Source organism: Lepisma saccharinum, chromosome 2, assembly GCF_977018435.1.
Source record: "Lepisma saccharinum chromosome 2, izLepSacc3.1, whole genome shotgun sequence".
Lineage (NCBI taxonomy): Eukaryota > Metazoa > Arthropoda > Insecta > Zygentoma > Lepismatidae > Lepisma > Lepisma saccharinum.
Window position 1 is genome coordinate 18,939,772 of NC_139230.1, and position 20,480 is coordinate 18,960,251.

The 20,480-nt window shown below is 38.8% G+C and overlaps 1 protein-coding gene and 1 non-coding gene across 4 annotated transcripts in view; one reads left to right on the plus strand and one right to left on the minus strand.

The window, feature by feature from the left end:
* Positions 1 to 20,480, plus strand: part of LOC145983943 (uncharacterized) — a 305,676-nt gene that overhangs the window by 280,197 nt on the left and 4,999 nt on the right. For all 3 annotated transcript variants that reach the window (XM_083117135.1, XM_083117136.1, XM_083117137.1), the window contains 4 exons: positions 300 to 510; positions 7,916 to 7,999; positions 10,193 to 10,304; positions 12,067 to 12,341. In XM_083117135.1, the coding sequence (XP_082973261.1) occupies positions 300 to 510; positions 7,916 to 7,999; positions 10,193 to 10,304; positions 12,067 to 12,341 (682 nt within the window). The remainder of the gene's footprint in view (positions 1 to 299; positions 511 to 7,915; positions 8,000 to 10,192; positions 10,305 to 12,066; positions 12,342 to 20,480) is intronic.
* Positions 8,265 to 8,339, minus strand: TRNAI-UAU (transfer RNA isoleucine (anticodon UAU)). Its single transcript has one exon. It is a non-coding gene; the product is annotated as a tRNA-Ile (tRNA).

Below are 20,480 nucleotides of genomic sequence, written 5' to 3' on the forward strand. Positions count from 1 at the left end.
ATAAATTTTTACTAAAGGAACAGTGGCCAAATAAAATATTTGAAATTCATGGATCAATGAGTTATGTATGGCTTAAAAACGTTGGGAGTCAACACATGTGTAGTAGACTATTGGCAATAACAACCCCTACTCCATCTACTTTACCCACGTTGTCTACATTTTGGTGCTTGTAATATAAATGTATTTCAGTACTATGTATGAAGTTTTCTATCTTACCACTTTGGTGAAATACCGTAAGGTATTATAGCATTGTGCTACCACTGAATTTTGAGAGTAACTGAGAAATCTACATATTTCAGGAGATCGCCGCTAGGTGTCGTATTGGAATGGGAGGTAGAGAGGGACGGTGACCCGCCCAGAAGGGCACCAAGTACAGAGTGGACCCCGCTAGAGACCAGCTTAGACTTCTGGAGGAGAGAGCACACGAGGCAGAGTTTAAGGCGAAACCAGCCTGAGGATGATGAACGCTGTAGCAAAGTGAGATATAATGACACGGGGAGCCTAGAAGAGGTAATTTGTAATTGGCTGCTTTATCATAGTACTGAATGTCTAATTTTATATCCTTTACAACTGTGAACCTCCCACTAATGCTATTGTCTTGTAATCAAGAAGCCCCAGGTTCAGTTCCCGGTGGAGATACATTACACAGTGCTTTGAACCCAGAGCCGTAGCTTCCCTGACTTCGAACGAATGTTATTCTCCTAACTTAAACTTCTATTTAATATTCACAATATTTAATTATTTTTCATTATTACTCGGTACCTTGCATGATGTAAGGGGAGTGTTTTACGGGTCCAAAACCGTCTCATTGGTTTAGTAAACATTTTGCACTAATTGCGTAATCTAATAACATCTCAAAATTGGTCAAAACATTTCATTGTTTGAAAAGATTTTGAAAGTTATATTAATATCAGACACACACACAGGTATAATGTAGGTTTTTGAAAATAACAGCCTGACTCGAATAAAGTCAAGTATAAAAACAATATTATATATCAAGCCTGAATACCAATATTTAGAGAGATAATTATCTTAGTTATAATTTTAAATTGTTTATAAATAAATACTAATTAACCTATATCACTATTAAAACTTTACCATCCTTGAGCTCCATCTATTATTTCTGGATATATACGGCCATGGTACCTTGGATATCACAACACCATGAAGAAATCGTATATAATGTCTATTTTTAAGCAATAAGTATAAACTTGAGGTGATTTAAAGAAACAATTGCATTGCGAGCGAAGCGAACAATAACTTTTTTGATTTTTTTTGAACTGGCAATAATATTAAGTAATTTAATAGGGCGTCAATCGTTTCAAAGGGCGACTTTTATTCCTATCCAACCCTTTTAGCTCGTTGGGCATCCTCTCTGACTCTGACGATCGCCCTCGCCCTTTCCCCTCCGTAGCTACGGCCCTGTTTGGATCCAACTTGAAACTGTAGATCCCGTCCTGGTTAGCCTCTCTGAACATAAAGTAGACTTTGATGTAAATCAGCACAACTGCAAAAATTGTTTTATTGCTAAGAAGTTTTTTATTCGAATTAGATGGGACCGCACCCGTTTTCGTTAAACAAAACTCCACAATATTCGGAATATATTGCATTTAACATGTAGTTCGAGTTTTGTTTTATGTCCACTTTTATGCAAAGTTAGGCTAATTGGGACTGAACCTACAGTTTAAAGTGGGATCCGAACCACTATGTTCTGCCGCCGGGTACCGGATCCGTCATATAACATGATGTCCTGTGCACTAAAGAAGCATAGCGAATATGACACAAGAAATAATAAAACTGAGTCACAATATGTATATTACGTGTTATATACAAGGTGTTCCCGGGCTGATGATACAAACTTTCAGGGATGATGGAGAAGGCCGCATGTATCAATTTGAGATAAGGAACCTTGATCCGGAAACGACTTAGTCGAAAGTTATAAGCGAAAATCGGCGTATGAAGATGTAATACTTTTATTACCTGCAAAGGTTTCACAAGCTGCTACATTCACAACAGTTGTTCAAAGTAGCGTCCCCCAGCTTCGCTGGAGGCATGACATCGTCGCACAAAGTTCTGGCGTACCCGTTGGAACAACCCCGGGTCGTTCGAATAATGTCACAGGCAGCGAGAATTCTTATCAGGAGATCCTCTTCAGTCTCGACAGGGGCCTCATACACAAGACTTTTTCACATGACCTCACAAGAAGAAATCAAGTGGGGTCAGATCAGGTGATCGAGCTGGCCACGGAACAGGACACTCTCTTGCTTGTGAAACTTGTGCAGGTAATAAAAGTATTACGTTTTCATACACCGATTTTCGCTTATAACCTTCGACTAAGTCGTTTCCGGACCAGGGTTCCTTATCTTAAATTGATACATGTGTCCTTCTTTATCATCCCTGAAAGTTTGTATCATTAGCCCGGAAACACCCTGTATATTATAGTAAATGTATAAAAATGTTTTGGGTTATAATTCTTTTTTATTAAAAGTAGTTTCGAATAAACCAGATTTTCGGAAAACGCGGTTCTGATCAACGAGTTTTTAGTGATAAATAAAATGAATGATGCTAAATTTACAACCCTCCTCACAGGGCCGGCGCTAGCCATTTCGCCGCCTTGGGCAACCGCGACCAATGCCGCTTCCCTTCAACCCCCCCCCCCCCCCGTCTCACTACGCAGCAACGGGAAATTGAAAATCAAAATCAATATATTCCTAAGTAAAACATCAAAATTAAAATAATAAATAAAATAAATAATGTTACACTATTGAACAAACGGATGTCTCTACCACATCAAAACTTTAAAAAATGCGACACTAAGTTACAATTTCCTTATACGTCCTATCTTAAATGTAACAACCTAACAAGTATTAGGAAAGAAATGCCTTGAAGACTTGGGCTCATATTTTTACCATTGAAGGCCTATGATATGATTGGATTTTTTTTTAAAAAAAATACATGTAATGTTATTTTTCGTATGGTCTCCTTTGGTGCACTTTTCTGTTTTATGACAGCCTAAAGTACTTTCAGTTCATCTTTTAAACCAGTAGGGTAAATATATTTGGAGCCTTCATGTGTTAATAAACAGGCAAGTTTTGTACACTTTTGAGACAAAAGATCAGATGCATGGGCGTCGCCAGAATTGTTTATAGGGGCGGTCAGGCCATTGATAAAACTTGAATAGTAGAAATGACAACAATAATAATCATTATTATCATTGTCTTGATTATTATGATATAATACCTATTATAAACCAATGAAAATAAACCCACTTTTTTCCAAATTTATTATTATTATATTGTTGGGGAGTGACATCTAATCGATCCACCGAATTAGTAAATATGCACTTCATACAGTTAGTGTACTGAAATGCATAGTTATTTTATTTTGTTGTTAACTTCTGCATAACTTGTCCAAGAAAAATATAAATATTTGGGAAAATGTTAGTAATAAAGTTCTGTTGTTTCGCCTCACCGCACAGAACTGATAGAACTCACTGTTTTGGAATTATGAAAACTACAGGACCATTTATTATTTTAGTTTAAATGGTAAAATATGAAAACATAACCTGGTTACTGTATTTTACACTACTGTATTTTCGATCTAACGCTGTTTTTACTTTGGTTATTCTGTTCGAATATTAACTGGTTATTTCTTCAATTAACATTAAAAGTAACGAGCTCCAGATCTGACAAAACTTTCTTTTCGAACTTTAAAGAAACTACGTCAATTTTCTAGGAGTGATCGACGGACCGGTTCGAACCCCCTCCCGACGCCCATGTTCAGATTGCATGTCTTTAAGCTTACTAATATCAAGCAAGAAATCGAGTTTATACCGTGTTTGCGGATCTTTGACAAGTTTCGTCATATTGGAACTACTGCTTCTTTCGATTTCGGACATGTACAGTATTACCACAGATAAGGATATACAGTGTGTCTATAAAGTCACTTAACTTTTCAATGAACTAATGACAAATCTTTTCTTTTTTCCAAGTGATCTGATAAAATGTACTCTATAGAAGAGAGAATGTGGCCGCGGTGGCTCAGTCGGTAACGCGTCTGACTACCATGATCAAATCCGGGAACTTTTCTAAGGTTGGAAGCGGCCCCGGCGCCCACCCAGCGTCGAATAACATGGGTACCTGGGGGATACCCTGGGGGGTAAAGGCGGTCAGGGACGTGATGCTGATCACATCACCCCCACTCATGACCGGATCAAGAAAGTGTGGGGCGTTACCCCCACACCCCCTATACGCCTTCATGGCGTGGTTCTATGCACAGGGGAGCGCTTTACCTTTTTTTTACTTTACTTTTTTTACCTTTATAGAAGAGAGAATAACCGCTGTTTGTGCTCGTCTGCGTGGATGACGTATGAACAGATGCAAACGGACTTCACTCGGAAATTCAGAAAACCAGGCCCCACCAGGCTGGCCATTAAGAACCTGGTCAACAAAGTCAAGTGAATAGGTAGTGTTGAGGATGAAGAACGTCCTGGTAGGCCAGCCATAACATCACAAATTGTGGAAAATGTACAGGACGCGATCACACGTAGCCCCACCGCATCGACCACGCGACTCAGTATCCATAATCCCAGCATCTACCAACTGTGGCTCACAGCACGGTGGATTGGGGCACACCAAGCTTCTTACTATGCACGAACAGGATGGGACACCACCCCATCTTGCCATCATCGTTTGTGAACACCTAAACGAAGTTTTCACCGGTAGATGGATTGGTCGTGTCTCGCAACGGGGAGTTGCCCCCCCCCCCCCGATCTGACCCCATTAGACTTTTTCATTTTAGGGTTTATCAAGTCTAAGGTGTACGGGGCGAGGATCCACAGCATAGCCCAGTTGAAACAACGAATTACGGCCGCAGTTGCTGAGATTACACCAGCTTTGTTGGAGAAGGTGTTTCGGGCTGTGGATTATTGGCATATGTGCCTAAATTTGAGGGGTGGTCACATTGAGTTATACTGATTTTGTGTCCTACTGTGATATATATTTCAGTACATATTGAATTTTGTACCATAAATCCTGTTCATGCAGAAATGTTAAGTGACTTTATAGACACCCTGTATAAGCAGATCTTCATCGAAGGCAGGAAACCCGCTGCACGGACCTCCCGCTGGGATCGGGCTCTCGCAAGAAGCTTCGGAATATTATGGTAGGAGGCGCTGAGAGGCACCACTCGAAATCTTGCTTCCACAAAAAGACAAGAGATGGCACTAGTAATTTTCAACAGCGGATTCCGAGAAAACCTTCCACCTGCCAAGCCTCAGTTCTGCCTCAGTGCTTCGACATTGAAAACTGACCGCGAAGGCGTTGCTTTTCTTTTACTAGCGGTTAGGAAACCATAGTATGATGTACATCTATTTAAAGACTAGATTTTGGAAAATACCTGACTATTATACTCGTTCCTAACAGATAAGAGGTTACTGAAGAAACAACGTTATAAAAACCAGTACTTTTTCAAGGAACGCTCAAGCAATTAACACAGATATTCTGTACGGAGCAACGAGATAAATCGTTTATGTGGATTTATTTATATTGCGTTTCTTTTGCATTTTCGACATAAATACCACATTAATAGATATAATAAACGTTACTGAGTGAATTCAATAATCGCAGCAATATTTCTGGACGGCAGTCTTACACCCTTTTCTTAAAACTGCATGGCGACGAACTAAAAAAAATTGTTTGAATTATTTTTAAATGACGAACAGTAACTTTAGAATATCTTGTCGGGCGGTATTCAAGAAAATTATAAAGTCAGGGTTTTATCTAGATTCTTCCATTGCGGTGGGAGTTCAAGAACATTATTTAGGCGGGTGTAAGGGTGAATTTCAGGGTCAAAATGATCGTAAACGGGCCGTTGTGATAATAATTTTAGAGGCTAATAAAAAACGTAAGAAAATCGGGTACTTTTCAAAGAAACATGTCAGCAATTTAACAGTGGTTGGAAGTATCGCATTGCTTGTAGCGGCGCTACATTCTTAAAATAACTGTAGCGAAGCTACAAAATTCCTGTAGTTTGTAGCGCAAATTTCGCTACAGCTACATTTCTTCCTGGCGTTTGGAGCTAAAATTTTTCATGCGGCAACAGTGTCAATAAACTGTCAACAATAACGCTTACGGATAATCGAGATGATACATATCCTCATATTCCGGCCATGACGATTGATTGAATTGTTGTTTTAAGTCCACTTTATGCACAGGAAGGCTAATCGGGACTGGACCTACAGTTTAAAGTGGGATCCGAACCACTACATTCTTACAACGGGTATCGAACCCGGGACCCCTTGATTACAAGGCGACAACGCTATCACTGCGCCATCTGGGAGGCCCGGCCAAGACGAAGATGTAGGAATAACGTTGAGACGGACATAAAGGAAATCGGAAAGGGTGGAAAATATTGAATTGATCTTGTCCATGATAAGAGCAGATGGAAGGCCTGTGTTTCTACAGCCATATAAACCATCAGGTTTAAGAAGGCCAGAGAGTTAGTTAATTTGTAATAGTTCCAATTTTCAAGCGTCGGTATCGGTGGTATCTGTGTGTCATGATATTGTAAGAAATACATAGGAGTTACTGAAATTTCTGCAGCGAACGATAGTTTTTTTTTTTAGTTAATCTACATTTTGTTAATTTCCCTACTTTTACATAGATTTTCTGTCACTTTTGCTACTTGAGTATGAAGGCTTAAGTTTTTCTATTATCTATGGTCGCTTTTCTGCATGAGGTAGGATGAATGGTGATGGGCAGTGGGAGTGGGGTTGCAGGACGACACTATCTCCTTATCTGTGGTATTACCTATCTTTGGATCCACTATATCTAATTTCTATTTCTTTCGCATCAACTAAGCAGAGTGCTGCAATTAGTGGCGAGAAGTGAGGGGGCAGTTCCCCCCCCCCCCACTTCTCGCCACTTGTGCCTCCGCACTATGCTAAACCTTATCTACAAATGGAAATATACTATCTTTCTCCCCACCAGTTTTGGCACCTTGCCCCACCCCCTTGTTTTAAAACCAGTCGCCGCCACTGACTAAGTAATTGGAATTTTTCATTACTTCTTCTTATTCCAAAGTGCTCTGATATATTTGCAAGAAATCTAACAGCATCTATCACATTGAGATTAATGTTTTGTAGATATTTGCTCACTATACATTTATGTGGAATAAAATTGAGCCTATTTCGAATAAGTTTTATCAGTAATATTATAACTTCCAAGTTTTCAATAAGCTTATTTTCTCTTCTCTTCCAATTTTGCCGCCCTATAAATTTGCCCCTCTGGGCGGCGGCACGGTTCGCCCCCTCCTTCCGCCGGCCCTGCCTCCGCATTATGTGCAGTCGTCTTTCAAAACTGTATCATTTACAGTAATTTTGCATTTTAAGTTGTAAACTGTGCAATTTGCATGAATAGTTAAGATTTTAAAACATCTTATAATTTGTATTATTCCTGAATCATATTTTGACCTTACCATATTGATAAACAAATATTTCTTTGTCATTTGATATATTTTATTGCATACTCTGATTAAAATATTTTACTAGTGATGATTTTTTTTTTTCAAATTTTGAATCATGATAGCTTGAAAATTAAGCGTTTTGAATTTTTATTTAAATATACGAATGAAGTTATCTCCCCTCTAGTTAAAAGGATGCATTTGTTGCCTGCTTATCAGGATATCTGTAAATTGATCCTCGTGGTAACTTATGCAATTATTGCTAAAGAAAGCAAATTTTGTAAAACGAACTACATTTCCATTAAAAATGATTTCTTATGGAAATGTTCCCGACATGTTCAACTTATCAAAATTCTTCTCTATTTCATTATTGATTTGGTTATTTCAAGCTATGTATTGTATTAAAATATATGCTGTGCATACTTTTACTGTAACAATTGTCTTCTATTTTCAGGTCAATGTAGAAGATATTGTAGATTATTATGTAGAAGATGAGGACATCATGGAGCCTACCGAAAGAGATAGGGACAGTCTCAGGGTAAGTATCAAATTTATATTCTTCGTCGCGATTATCCAAAAGTGGAAGAAAAGTGACGCTAAATAAAATCAAATTAATTTTCGTACAAAGCATACAATAAATATTGCTCATTTAAATAAATTCTCTCTCATACATAATTTAATGTTCAGGATATCATGTGGTAGCTCTTACAAGCTTGGTTGACTTGGTGTTTTAAGTCCGCTTTATGCACTATAAAGCTAATCGGGACTGGACCTACAGTTTAAAGTGGAATCCGAACCACTTGTGCCTCCACCGGGTATCGAACCCGGGATCTCTTGATTATAAGGCAATCACGCTACCACTGCGCCATCGGGGAGGCTGCTCTTACAAGGAAAACATCTACGAGTATGTATCTGCTAGAAGGTATCTGAGTAATAAACCAACGTACTTGTGCATCGGTTGAATACAGTAATGAAATATAAAATCCATTTTTCGAATTATTAGGAGGAGCTATTACGGGGGAAGGTTATTTCAGGTGGAAATTTTTCACTGTCCCTGCACAGAGCACTTCTGTGGCTCACCCAGCCTCTTAATCAGTGGGTACCTGGGTGCAACGTTGGGAGTAAAGATGGCCGAAGAGTGGTACTGATCACATCATCTTCAGCTATGACCGAGATCGAGAATTTTTTGAGCCCTACCTTCACACCCCCAAGGTGTCTTGAAGGTACGGTGCAATGCACAGGATACAGCTTTACCTTTTTTCTTCAATTTCTAGAATTATTATTAAATTTACCCATTGTTCCTGTTGATTGTTGTCCTATGAAACAGTAACGATGCCGGAAAAGATTCAGAGGAAGTAAAAATTGGCGCCAAACGTGCACAAAAAATTTAAGAACTTCTAAAATTAATACAGAAGGTTCCATAATGCTTTTACTGAATATTGTACTAATGATGCTAATCACGATGATTATAGTAATTTTTTGTCTAAAATCTGTGTGGAACGGAATGACCAACCGCGTGTTTGCTGAGGTCCAAGCCAACATTATATATATTATATATATTAATTTAACTGTAACATGTATACAGAAATAGCGGAGTGGCCAGCACAGCGCATTACAACGCCAGGGTTCCCGGGTTCAAATTCCAGCCTGGGTGTTCAATCAATTGTGTACAGAAATGGAAAGTAGCTGCTTCCGTTAGCGGATTCTTATTTGGTTTTTTGATATTTTGATTTATCGCTTTTCTGCCACTTTTGGCTAATCGCGAAGATGAGGATGAGTGATGAAATTGATGAAGGGACACTCACAAAGAACATCTATGCCCAGGCCGAGATTCACACCCAGGACCCTGGCGTCGTAACGTGCAGTGATAACCACTCCGCCACGGAGGCCGGCCGGATATTTATCGTCTTGCCTGATAGTATATTTCTATTTTTTGTCTTCTATTGAACACACGCACGTGCACTGTAGCGTAACGGTACCGAGCGTATGTGTTCTCTACTCTTTTACACTTCTTGACCTGAAAAGTACTGAGGTTTTAGTTCAATTGGCTGTAGTGGAGTTTAAGAAACTAATTTGTTCCATTTTTTGAGAAAAGTGGAGCAATGTACAAGCCAGACGATTATCCCTGGTACACTTCCCGCCACTAGGCGGTCCGTCGTCTACTGGAGGACCTTGCGAGACATCTCCTGACTGGTTCCACCTAGTGACAGGGGGCGCTGGAGACAGCATGTGGTTTGTTCTCTGCCAGCCAGAGCCTGCCGTTCCCTTTACGAGGGAAATTTGAACACTTGGTTGCCTCATTCACAGCTGATGGAAGGGGAAGGCAACCAACACATATTTGTTCATATGGCGGGCGGAAAAGAATTTGGTAAGGGCAAATAGCGGTGGCAAAACTAAAGGGGGTCGCAATTATTGTCAGAAAAGCGACGTTAAACTTCCTGAATATTTTCTTTTAGAAAGTCCAGCTTTCCATCAGGAGCCCATTCTTGCACTCTACCATATTCATCAGCAAACTTTCTCCACATACAGAGTTGTCAATCTACGGGAATTATATTAGCTGCAACATTTTCTGGTTAAAAATTACGACTCCATATCTATGATTTTCCATTGTTTGGAGAAATGTTCATTGTCAGAAAGCAGATTTTTCTCCTACAGCTCGTAAGTTTTGCAATGTACACTTTCTGAGCATATATCCTTACCTCATATGTAACACCATCTTTCTTCGTTACAGTTACAGTACAGAAGGTTATGGGAGTTGAGGGCAACGCTGGAAGAGGATGATGAACTGTCAGATCCAGAACAAGTAGTAGAGCTTAACCGATCATCGCCAGATCAATCGCCAGGTATGTGTTTTCTAAATATGTTTATTGATAAGAATAATTATTGCTTAGTGTAATGATTTTCATTCAGTAATAGTATTTATTTATTTCGAACACACACGCACATGCCCAATTACAGTGTTGACAAGCAATTATGTAAACAAGAAAATAATATATAAACAATATAAAGTCAGACATGTGAACAATATAAAATCAAGTGAAAAATATGATATTTCAATCTACAACATACTTGTAAAAATGACTGATTTCATAACTACATTGCATGAATTAATGCACTTTAAGGTTATATTTGAATCTAAATTTCAGAGGTAATCAATCAGCTTATATACATGTAAATAGTAGTAGCGTAATAGAGATATTGAGTAATAAATTGCACATATAAGACACAATGGTAAACATAGGACAGAGAAATTGAATCAGTATTTTATAACAAATAAGGTAAAAAAATATGGACAAAGTCTAATTTAGGGTGAAATCATCAACATAACAATCTTCATTGTGTCCTGGTTATATACGGTTTTCAGAGAATACATCACTTTTAAATCTGAAAAGATCGATACTAGGATTATTACTAGAGACTGAGTTGAACAACTTGCACATCCTCCTCAGGGGTTCCATTTCTGACATGTTGGTTCATCCATGCGAGATGTTAAAGAGGTTATTTCATGGTATTAACATAGCCTTTAGAACAAAGTTTAGTTAGAGAATCTCTTTTCCATTGGCAAGTTTGGATACCATAGTTAATTGATGTATTTGTTGCCTTCTTTTCTCGAGAGACGGAACACTCAACATTTCACGCAATGTGTTACCCGAGGTGAACTTCGGATATTGACCATCGAGTTTAAATAAGTATATGGGAAAGGGGTCAAATTTAGTTGCCTAGGGCATCTCAGTTTTCAAATACTACAGCGGGCCGGCTACTAGAATGCTTGAGTAAGAAAGGTATTAGCGATCTGGAAGTTGAGCTTGTGTGAATGTGTTGCTTTTTCCTTAATTAATCCATTTATTTATTCTTGTCTTTGTTAATAATATTTGCTTTCTTATTAGCATCACCATTTTGAAGTACTAATTTTGATTTTAAAAACTCTCCCTATAATTATACTCTGTCCCTGTAATCTCCCGAACAAGCGAACGAAAACAAGTCTCTGCGCAAGTGAGGGAGGAAGTGAGTGCAGCCGTTTGCAACAGCGCGCTCTGCTTTGCTCCGCCCACTCGCTTTCTTCCCTTCTCTACCGTTATGCGCGACCTTGCTCCACAGATTTCAGATATTGTCTGTTATTATCATTCGAATGTATACTCCGTCCCGGGAATCTCTGGAGCGAGCGAACGAAAGCAAGTATCTGCGTAAGTAGTAACTCGAGAGGGCTCGACCAATGAACGCGTGAGAGGGAACGGGAGAAAAAGCGACTGCAGCTACCAGTTCCGCCCACTCGCTTTCTCCCCTTCTCTACCGTTATGCGCGGCCTCGCACAAGTGATTCCCGACATAGAGTTTATCTCTCTTGTTCTGTGATGCTTGAACGAGAACGAGCCATTAGTTTTCCCAAAACAGTACTTCAAAATGATGTTGATAATAAGAAAGAAAGTTATACGAACAGAAACAAAAATGAGTAGCTGAATTAATTATGGATATGGCAACACATTCACACAAGCTCGTACTTATTTAGATTTGTTGTAATTTATAATATATTAATTATTTATATATTAAAAATCGATTAGACACTAAATGAACCAGCATTGATTACTATATTTTCATTTCTTAACAGAGCAAGACCAAGGTACAAGCTACACGACTTCATTTGAGTCGAACACGGAACCTCTTCTTGCTGATGATCCCAGCAGATGGCCTCCTCATCTTCTCCCTCTGCCATCTTACGAATCTCGACGACAGAGCTACAAGAATATCCTCACCTCGAGGCTTCGAAGGATGGAGCCACGGCCAACGGGGCAGAGGCCACCAACCGTGGAAAACAACAGCTTTGATTCTGTGGAGACTGTGGATACGGAGGGGTCCTCCACGGACGCCAGCAGACTAGAGCAGGTACACTGGGATAAATGTATATTTGAGCTATGACCGAGTCGATGCACCGGTATTTGCACATATTTCACCATTAATTACTGTGGTGTATATATACACCACAGTACTATGGACGTTCATAATCACACTATGATGGGTCTGTCAGACCGCTGTTCTGATTATGAACTCTGACCTATAGCTCCTTTGCTATTTTCAATTTCTGTTGCGTTTCACGTAACTTGACATGGTTATAGAAGAATATCGTAAAGCATTTTTCAATTGTTATGGTTTAGTTAAAGAAACGTAAAGTAATTTAAGCAAAGAGGAAGAAATTCAGTCGAAACTTGCAACAATAGCTCCTTTATTTCTTTGAAATTTAAAATTCTTATTTTTTCTACATTTTATGTTCACAAACTCAATATGCTGACCAAGGCAGAATTTATTTTATTTTTAAAAAATATAAACTAAACGTTACGTTTCAACCTTCTAGCAAGGTCTTCTTCAGACTCTGTACCTAGTACAAATGAATTAAGGTACAAAACAGAAAGATATATGTACACACAAAAATAACTCCCCTCCAGACAAAATATATTTAGAAAGTTGTTTATCTAGAACATTCCTATCCAGGTGTTCCAGCAGGTGGCTATCTCCTGTCAACTGTAGTTTCATCTGACAGGCGATTCTGATAAACATTTCCTTTCATCTGGAACGTTGTTGGACTCATCTCATGATCTTTTTTTCCCTTATCCTTTCTTTCTTCATTCCTCTTCCGTCTTCTCTCCTCCTTCGCTCTTGTCCTTCCCACTCTTTCCACAATCCCTTCCTCTTCTCTGTTTTCTACGAAGTGAAGTGTAAAGAATGTCAGAGTGTGTGCATAGGAGAAACGAAAAAGAGGCTGACAGACAGGTTGCAAGAACGTAGGGATGATGTACGACTTAAGAGAGAGAGAAATGCGATATTTAAGCACACGAGAGAAACAGGACATGACATAGAGTGGGATGAGGCTATGAAGATAGGAAGAGAGAAGAGAATACTAGAGAAAATGGAAGGAGGCCAAGAAAATAGAGAAGAAAGGGGAAGGAGACACAATGAACTGGAATAGGGGACTGAAGGTAAACATACAGTGGAAGAAGGTGGTAGAAAGAGTGGAAAGGACAAGAGCGAAAGAGGAGAGAAGACGGAAGAGGAATGAAGAAATAAAGGGTAAGGGAAAAAATATCATGATATAAGGAGTCCAACCACGTTCCAGATGAAAGGAAATGTTTATCAGAATCGCCTGTCAGATGAAACTACAGTTGATATGAGATAGCCACCTACTGGAACACCTGGATAGGAATGTTCTAGAAAAACAACTTTCTAATTATATTGTGTCGGGAGGGGAGTTTTTTTTTTGTGTGTGTGTATATATTTCTGTTTTGTACTCGGTACAGAGTATGAAGAAGACCTTGCTAGAAGGTTGAAACGTAACGTTTAGTTTATATTATTTTTAAAATAAAATAAATTCTGCCTTGGTCAGCATATTGAGTTTGTGTTTATCATGGAAACAAGGCTTAATTGTGTTATATTTTATATGTTATCGAAAGAAAGGTAGTTCAAAGTAATTGTAATATTTTACTGAAATTGAAAATGAGTTATGAGCCATTTAAAACACTACGTAAAGAAACACACGTAACTACTTTGGTACGTCTGTCGGACCACTCGCCGAAAATAGAACTACATAAGATTTGAACAACATGGGTAGGACCTCGTGAAATAAAGTAAAAGATAAATTCAAAGCGGTCTGAGAGACGGTTTATTGTAGTTAAGGGTTAATCACTGAAACTGAACCCCAATGCCATTCCTGAGTTTTGGTGTCCCTGTGAGGGATACGAAATGTCGACTGATACAACTCGAGTCTAGGGATAGTCAGAAATTTTCAGATTCGGGTTAACTGGTTCTGAAAGATTTGGATGTGGATCTGTTGAGAACCGTGTACCCGGATATGTAAAAGAAAATCGGATACCCGTATCCATTTTTACCCGGAACCCGAATATTTCAGGTTCAGAATTTGGCCATCCTTGAAGCTGACTCCAGACATCCTGGGAATTATACAAAATATGAAACTTTTATTATTTTTTTTGTATTAAGATTATATAAAAGAATAAAATATCTTTACTGAAAAATATTCTGATTTTCGTGGAAGTGAATTTATGAATATTTTTGTGGAAAATATGGTTATTTTGAAGGTTGAGTTGCATTTTTACATTTATAACTATTTTAAGTATTTCTAAAATCATAAATTCATGTTGCTAAAAGTATCTGGGTTTTCAAAATCGACTCGGATCTGTGTTGCAATAGCGAAGCATCAATGGAGGCTGCTAAAAAAAGTATCACAGGTACCAATGTGTATTGAATACGAGTTTCAAAAATGGAACCACTTAAATATTATTTTCTCTCTCCGAGGAGAAACTTCTATAAAATTAAAATTTTAATTATTTTAATTGTAGGATATTCCTTCTTTTATTCAGGGGGGGGGCTCCCGATGGTGTAGAGGCAATCCCATCTCCTTGTAATCAAGAGATCTCGGGTTCGTTCCGCACGTTACACCAGGACTAAGCACCTCGCATAATTTGTGAAATAGCGCTCTTGTATGCACACGTGGAACTCGGTGCAAACAAGGTTAAGGCACGTTTTCCTAGAAGTGTCGCCCGATGCAGATGACTTCGGCTACGCACGCTGCCGAATGGCTTTGACACATCTTCTGTTTCAATCGCATGTGCTTTCCTAGCTGTGTCTGTTTCGTTTGGCGAAAAAGACTCAACTAGGAAAACACATGCGATTGAAACAATAGGAGATATCTAAGCGTGCTATAATATTGTAATATATGTAATTTTACATTATTTGTACGGTTGTAAGATTGCGAATAATGAAAATAACTAAATTTGAAACTTTTTAAGGACATTTTTATAATTTTCCTTTTTCTTTCTATTTTATAGGGACATTTCCTTATTTTATTATATTTTTTTATTTTTTTTCTTCTGCACTACTAACCACGTCCAATAACTCTAATAGCTTTTTGACATGTTCCTGTTCTTTGTTGTATTCCATTTCGAAGAAAAGAAAAGCCATAAGTATTGCAACACTCGAGCAAAATAAAGTTTAAAAAAAAAAACGCAAGTAGGTAGGTGGGGTGCTGATAACACCCCAGAAAGCGGAGCTCTTTGTTATTGTGGACCAGCGCACAACAATCAGGCGACTAAAAGACCTACCTCTCAAGGAGTAAAAAAAACATGAAGGTAACGGAAATATGAACAGTGTTGCCAACTTTTAAGACTATTTTTTTTAACAAATTTTAGAACTGGGGTGTTGTGGCCACTCCACATACCCACTTAAAGGTTAAAAACTATCGTTGTAAGAGGGAGGGGGTGCAGCGTTGCCATAGACAAATACACGGAAGCTGCTATGAGTTACACACACACACACACTCAAAGTGGGAGGAGGGAGGGGAAAGCATATTCCGCACGTTCAACAGAATTGTGGTTAGCAGATGGCTGTCAATGAAGCATATTTTTAGCGGAAAGGAAAGGAATTTCTCATACTAAAATTTGGAGGAAAGTGAGGCATTTTAATAATTCAATTTTGCAAAAGAATTATTTGCATTAATTACTTTGATAAATGCTCCGTGTTTTTTTTAGGGAGTCTTAAAAAGGGGTAGGGGAAGTAAAACGCAGATGTTGATTCTCAGAAATTCAAAGTTAGCCTGTGTTTTGCAAATATATTTTCGTCAGCATCTGTTGGAGTGGTTAGAGCAAATACAAGGGTCCTGTCAGTAATTTCTCTTGGCTACCGAAGCGGCTTCGTGGATGTGTCATTGTGTACCTAGGCATACTCCATATTTTATTTCACTATTCATCATCGTCGCAAATAAGCCAAGAGGTAGAAAAGCGAGATAAAATAACGAAAATAGGAATAGTAATGAGGAACTACCGGTATCGTCTTCAGTGGATTAGTTGTATTATTATTATTATTATAAGATGAATTGTTAGTTTTGAAGTCTAGGATGCTAAAATACTGAAATGTTATCGAGTTTGTCTCTAGAAGTCTTACAAAATTGGATGTTTTATCTCACACGCTGTTCCATAAGTCTCTATCAAGCTGCTCCCTCCTTTCCGCTGCTTGCTGTGTTCCACGCGTGCATACGAAGAGCGCTCTCCACAAATAGGGCGAGTTGCTCATATTCCAATTCCTATATTAAGTTTCTTTTTTATTTACGTAAAAATTGGATGCCAAATCTGTTTTTTTCCTTAGCTTGTGCTGAAAGTTGGATTATTGTGGAAGGTCTCCCAAGTTCCTATGACATCACATTGCTTGCGAGTGCTGAGACCTGACTAAGGCTGTGAGCTAAATAATTGCATTCAACTTGCTGAATCAAGTGTGGTGTCTGTGAAGTTTCAATTTAGTCTAATGGAATCATATTTTCATCTAATGCACAAAGTATAATATGTATTGAATTTGATTCGACGCATATTTCCCCGAGATTTCGGTGGGAACTTTCCACACGCATAAAATAATGTATTTGGATGATTTGCACAGCCATGAATCCTAGATGTTGCTATAGGGTTATCGCAAAACTACGTGAGATTGTATGGGCAAAGGAAGAAAAAAATAATCTTTGTCCGTTCAAAACTATTAACGAAATTTTACCATATTTTTAATGCTTCATTTAAAATTCAGATTAATTGCATTTTGATTCAACAACACAATCATAAATTGTACATGGTACAACTACAGACATACATCAATGGTCTGGATGGCCTAGTGTGCGGATTCAACCTGCAAACGCTCGGAATGTGAATCCATCACCTTAAGATCTAGTTCAAAGGAAGCAATGCTGGATTGAAACATTTAACGTGTGGTTGGTGGCGATACAGTTCGCACAGAAATAAATGTATTATAGACAGATATTCAACTCGGGCAGCAAACCGTCTGCACTATGAATCTGTGGTTCGCACCTACCGTAACATGGAAGTCGAACAAACTCTATTTATCGCGTGAGATTTAATGGATAATTATGCACAAAGATAGACCAAAGAATAAGAAAAGCATTTTTTAAACATAAATTGTGTTGCAGATTATATACGAGATATAATTGTGACAATTTTCCTTATCAAAACCAGGGACCGTGTTATACGTCCATAAAAACGGCATTAAATATATCAATAAGTGCACAAATCCCACGGACGCTATCTCAGTTTCTATCAGACTGCCATCTTTCTCCTTCCAATTACTTTAATAGTAAAATTAGTACTTCAGATCACTACTACTTTCCTGAAGAAAATGGCCCAAAAATCATTTTTAATCCTCACTAGTATGTTGTTTGAATATTTAACTGCAATCCATTGACAGATATAATCGAAAAAGTTATTGTATTTTTTATTATGTCTAATTTAAGAATAAAATACGCTCATAGTGCATATCTTCATCATCTGACTTATAATTCCCTAGTTTCTACTGTCTTCCTATTTTGTACACAAATAACAGGATGAACTTTCACTAGGTTATACAGCAGCATTGTTCGCAAAAATTAACATAAGTTTATAAAAATCACAGTGTCCAGGCCTATCCAGGAAACAAATGATTTCCAAAAATGAAAGCTCTGCTTGAACTAACTAACTAACTAACTCTCTAGCCTTCTTAAACCCGAAGGTTCATGGCTGCAGCAACACAGGCCTTCCATCTGTCCCTATCTTGAGCAAGATCTATATACTCTTTTCCATCCCTACCGATTTCCTTTAGGTCCATCTCAACGTTGTCCCTCCATCTTCGTCTTGGCCTTCCTACAGGTCTCTTACCATCAGGTTTCCCAACAAGAACCTTGTAAACTCCTCTTTCCTCTCCCATTCGTGCCACATGGCCTGCCCACCTAAGCCTTCTTGATTTAATTATTCTAATAATATCTGGACATGAATACAAATTATGTAGTTCTAAATTATGTAACCTTCTCCACTCACCTGTCTCCTCATCCCTTTTAGGTCCAAAGATTTTCCTAAAATCTTCTGCTTGAGCATGGTAAATTTGCATTTAGACAAATTTCCATCTGAAAGGTCATTGGTTGACGAAAGAGTGGGTTTTCTCTATCTTCGCAACCAGACCACCTGCAGCACTATGAGATGAGTTTTGGAATGTTCTTGCCAATTTTTTTAATGCTGATTCAAAGAACGGGGGAAATGAAGCAGACACACCTGAAACGAACAATTACATGAAAGTTACTCCCAATATATGTAAATTATATGCACATTAAGCTAAAATATGCACTAACGTCCCAAATATGCATTTATATGCACTATAAAACTTTACCAGAGTAATCCACATCAAGTGAAATGGATAAATCCGTTGAGAGCATATGAATTTTCCTTAAGGAAAAACACATACAAATATGCAAAAATCCGCCCCCTACTCATAAACAATTGAACCAACAAGTATGAGTACATTGAGCAGGAATATTACAGACGTTACTGATTTTTTCCGATTTGTTATATTCTACTTAGCTTCTCTGCCGATTTAGGATAATCGCGAAGTGGTGATACAATGAAAATGATGAACGTACAATCACAAACACGTATGGATAGGTCCCAACGTAAGTCCCACAAAGGATTATACTAGCTATGGGTTCAGGTGCCAGAGCATCGTTAGTGTGCAAGAATGCCGGATCTGTAAACCGCAAGACACCGCAGTGCAGAAGGGGGGTGAACAAGCCTTTAGGGGGGGCCTTGCCATACCTTTTACATACTCAAATATGTATATGTAAAACAATAAAGGTAGTAATTTGTCCAGTACTGCAGAGCAGAGAAGAAAATGCCACCTAAATATTATAAGGTGAAAGGTTTTTAAGTTGGCTAACATGCAGTAGTTCTCGATTAATAACTTCTGTTTGATGCTCCATACCACAAAGTAAATATCAATGTCTTTCTTACTGCGAGTTTTTATTCCCTAGTCCTGTGGTGTTGGCCTAATAGTTGAGATTGCACTGTACGTACGCATGAGTTAAGAGGTGAAACGGGTCTTACTGGAAGTCCAACACGGCGGAGCAATGGTCGAAAAACCCGTGGATAGAACGAAATTACTATTTACTTTGGGTGTCATCAAACCTGACTTGCTTACCTAACCACGTCTGCATACCAAAGCCAAAGCATGGCGAACTGATAGCAAAAGCCGAGCAATTACAGAAATATTATGAAACAGGTGTTGGTCCGGAATTGTAGCTTTCCTGGCGACGTGATTCGAACAATTGTTCTCAGTTTACCAACCCGGTTAAATCGGCGTTAGCTTCAGCTCTCATCTTCAGGGAATGTTGATAAGAGACAAGTGCGAGGTTAAAAATGTGTGTATTAAGAGACGGATTTTGTGATTGGTTCGCTCTGGATCCATTGGCTGATGTCGTGCTTTTACGGAGAAGTGGATTCCAGGCGAGTCTGAGCTTTAGTTCCACGTCCCTGTTCAGATTCATGTATTCTCGGAAAAAGGCTATGACTTCCTTTACCCTTCTGTCCCGGTAACTGGTACATTTGGCTATGATTTTGATGTCTGAAAATAAAATTCTGTGGCCCTCGGTGATGTTGTGTTGTGCTAGTCCTGATATTTCTGGTTGGAATAGTCTGATGTTGCGTTGATGTTCATTGCTTCACTGTTCAATGGTGCGTCCTGTTTGTGGTATGAGGTATTCTCCTAGAGTATGGAATTACAAGTCATCTTTCACTGGGCGGAGTAGGGCTTTGGTCTTAGGTGGTCTTTACCCGTACCTGGCGAGAATTCTACCTAATTTCCCAGAGGTCTCCAATGAACGGTAAAACCGTTGCACTGGGATGTTCCTCTCCTGTGATGCTGCAAACAGAGGGTCTGTAGCTGATGGATCCATACTTGCAGTGGGCGCGTTCCCATGTTCGGCCTGCCCGGGTTGTGAAGAATCGGCTCGTCTAAGAACCACGCTGTCCGCGTCTGGTCTCTGCTAAGATGTAACTGCCTTGATGAGTATCCTGTTGATATCTCTGATGTTGTATCCATTCTGTTGTAGCGTGGTTGTAAGATGGGTGAATTCGGATTGTAAATTTTCCCCGGTCTGAAATTGTTACTGCCCTGTGTGCCAGTGTGTTCAGGACGGCGAGATGCTGTGCCTTGTGATAGAAA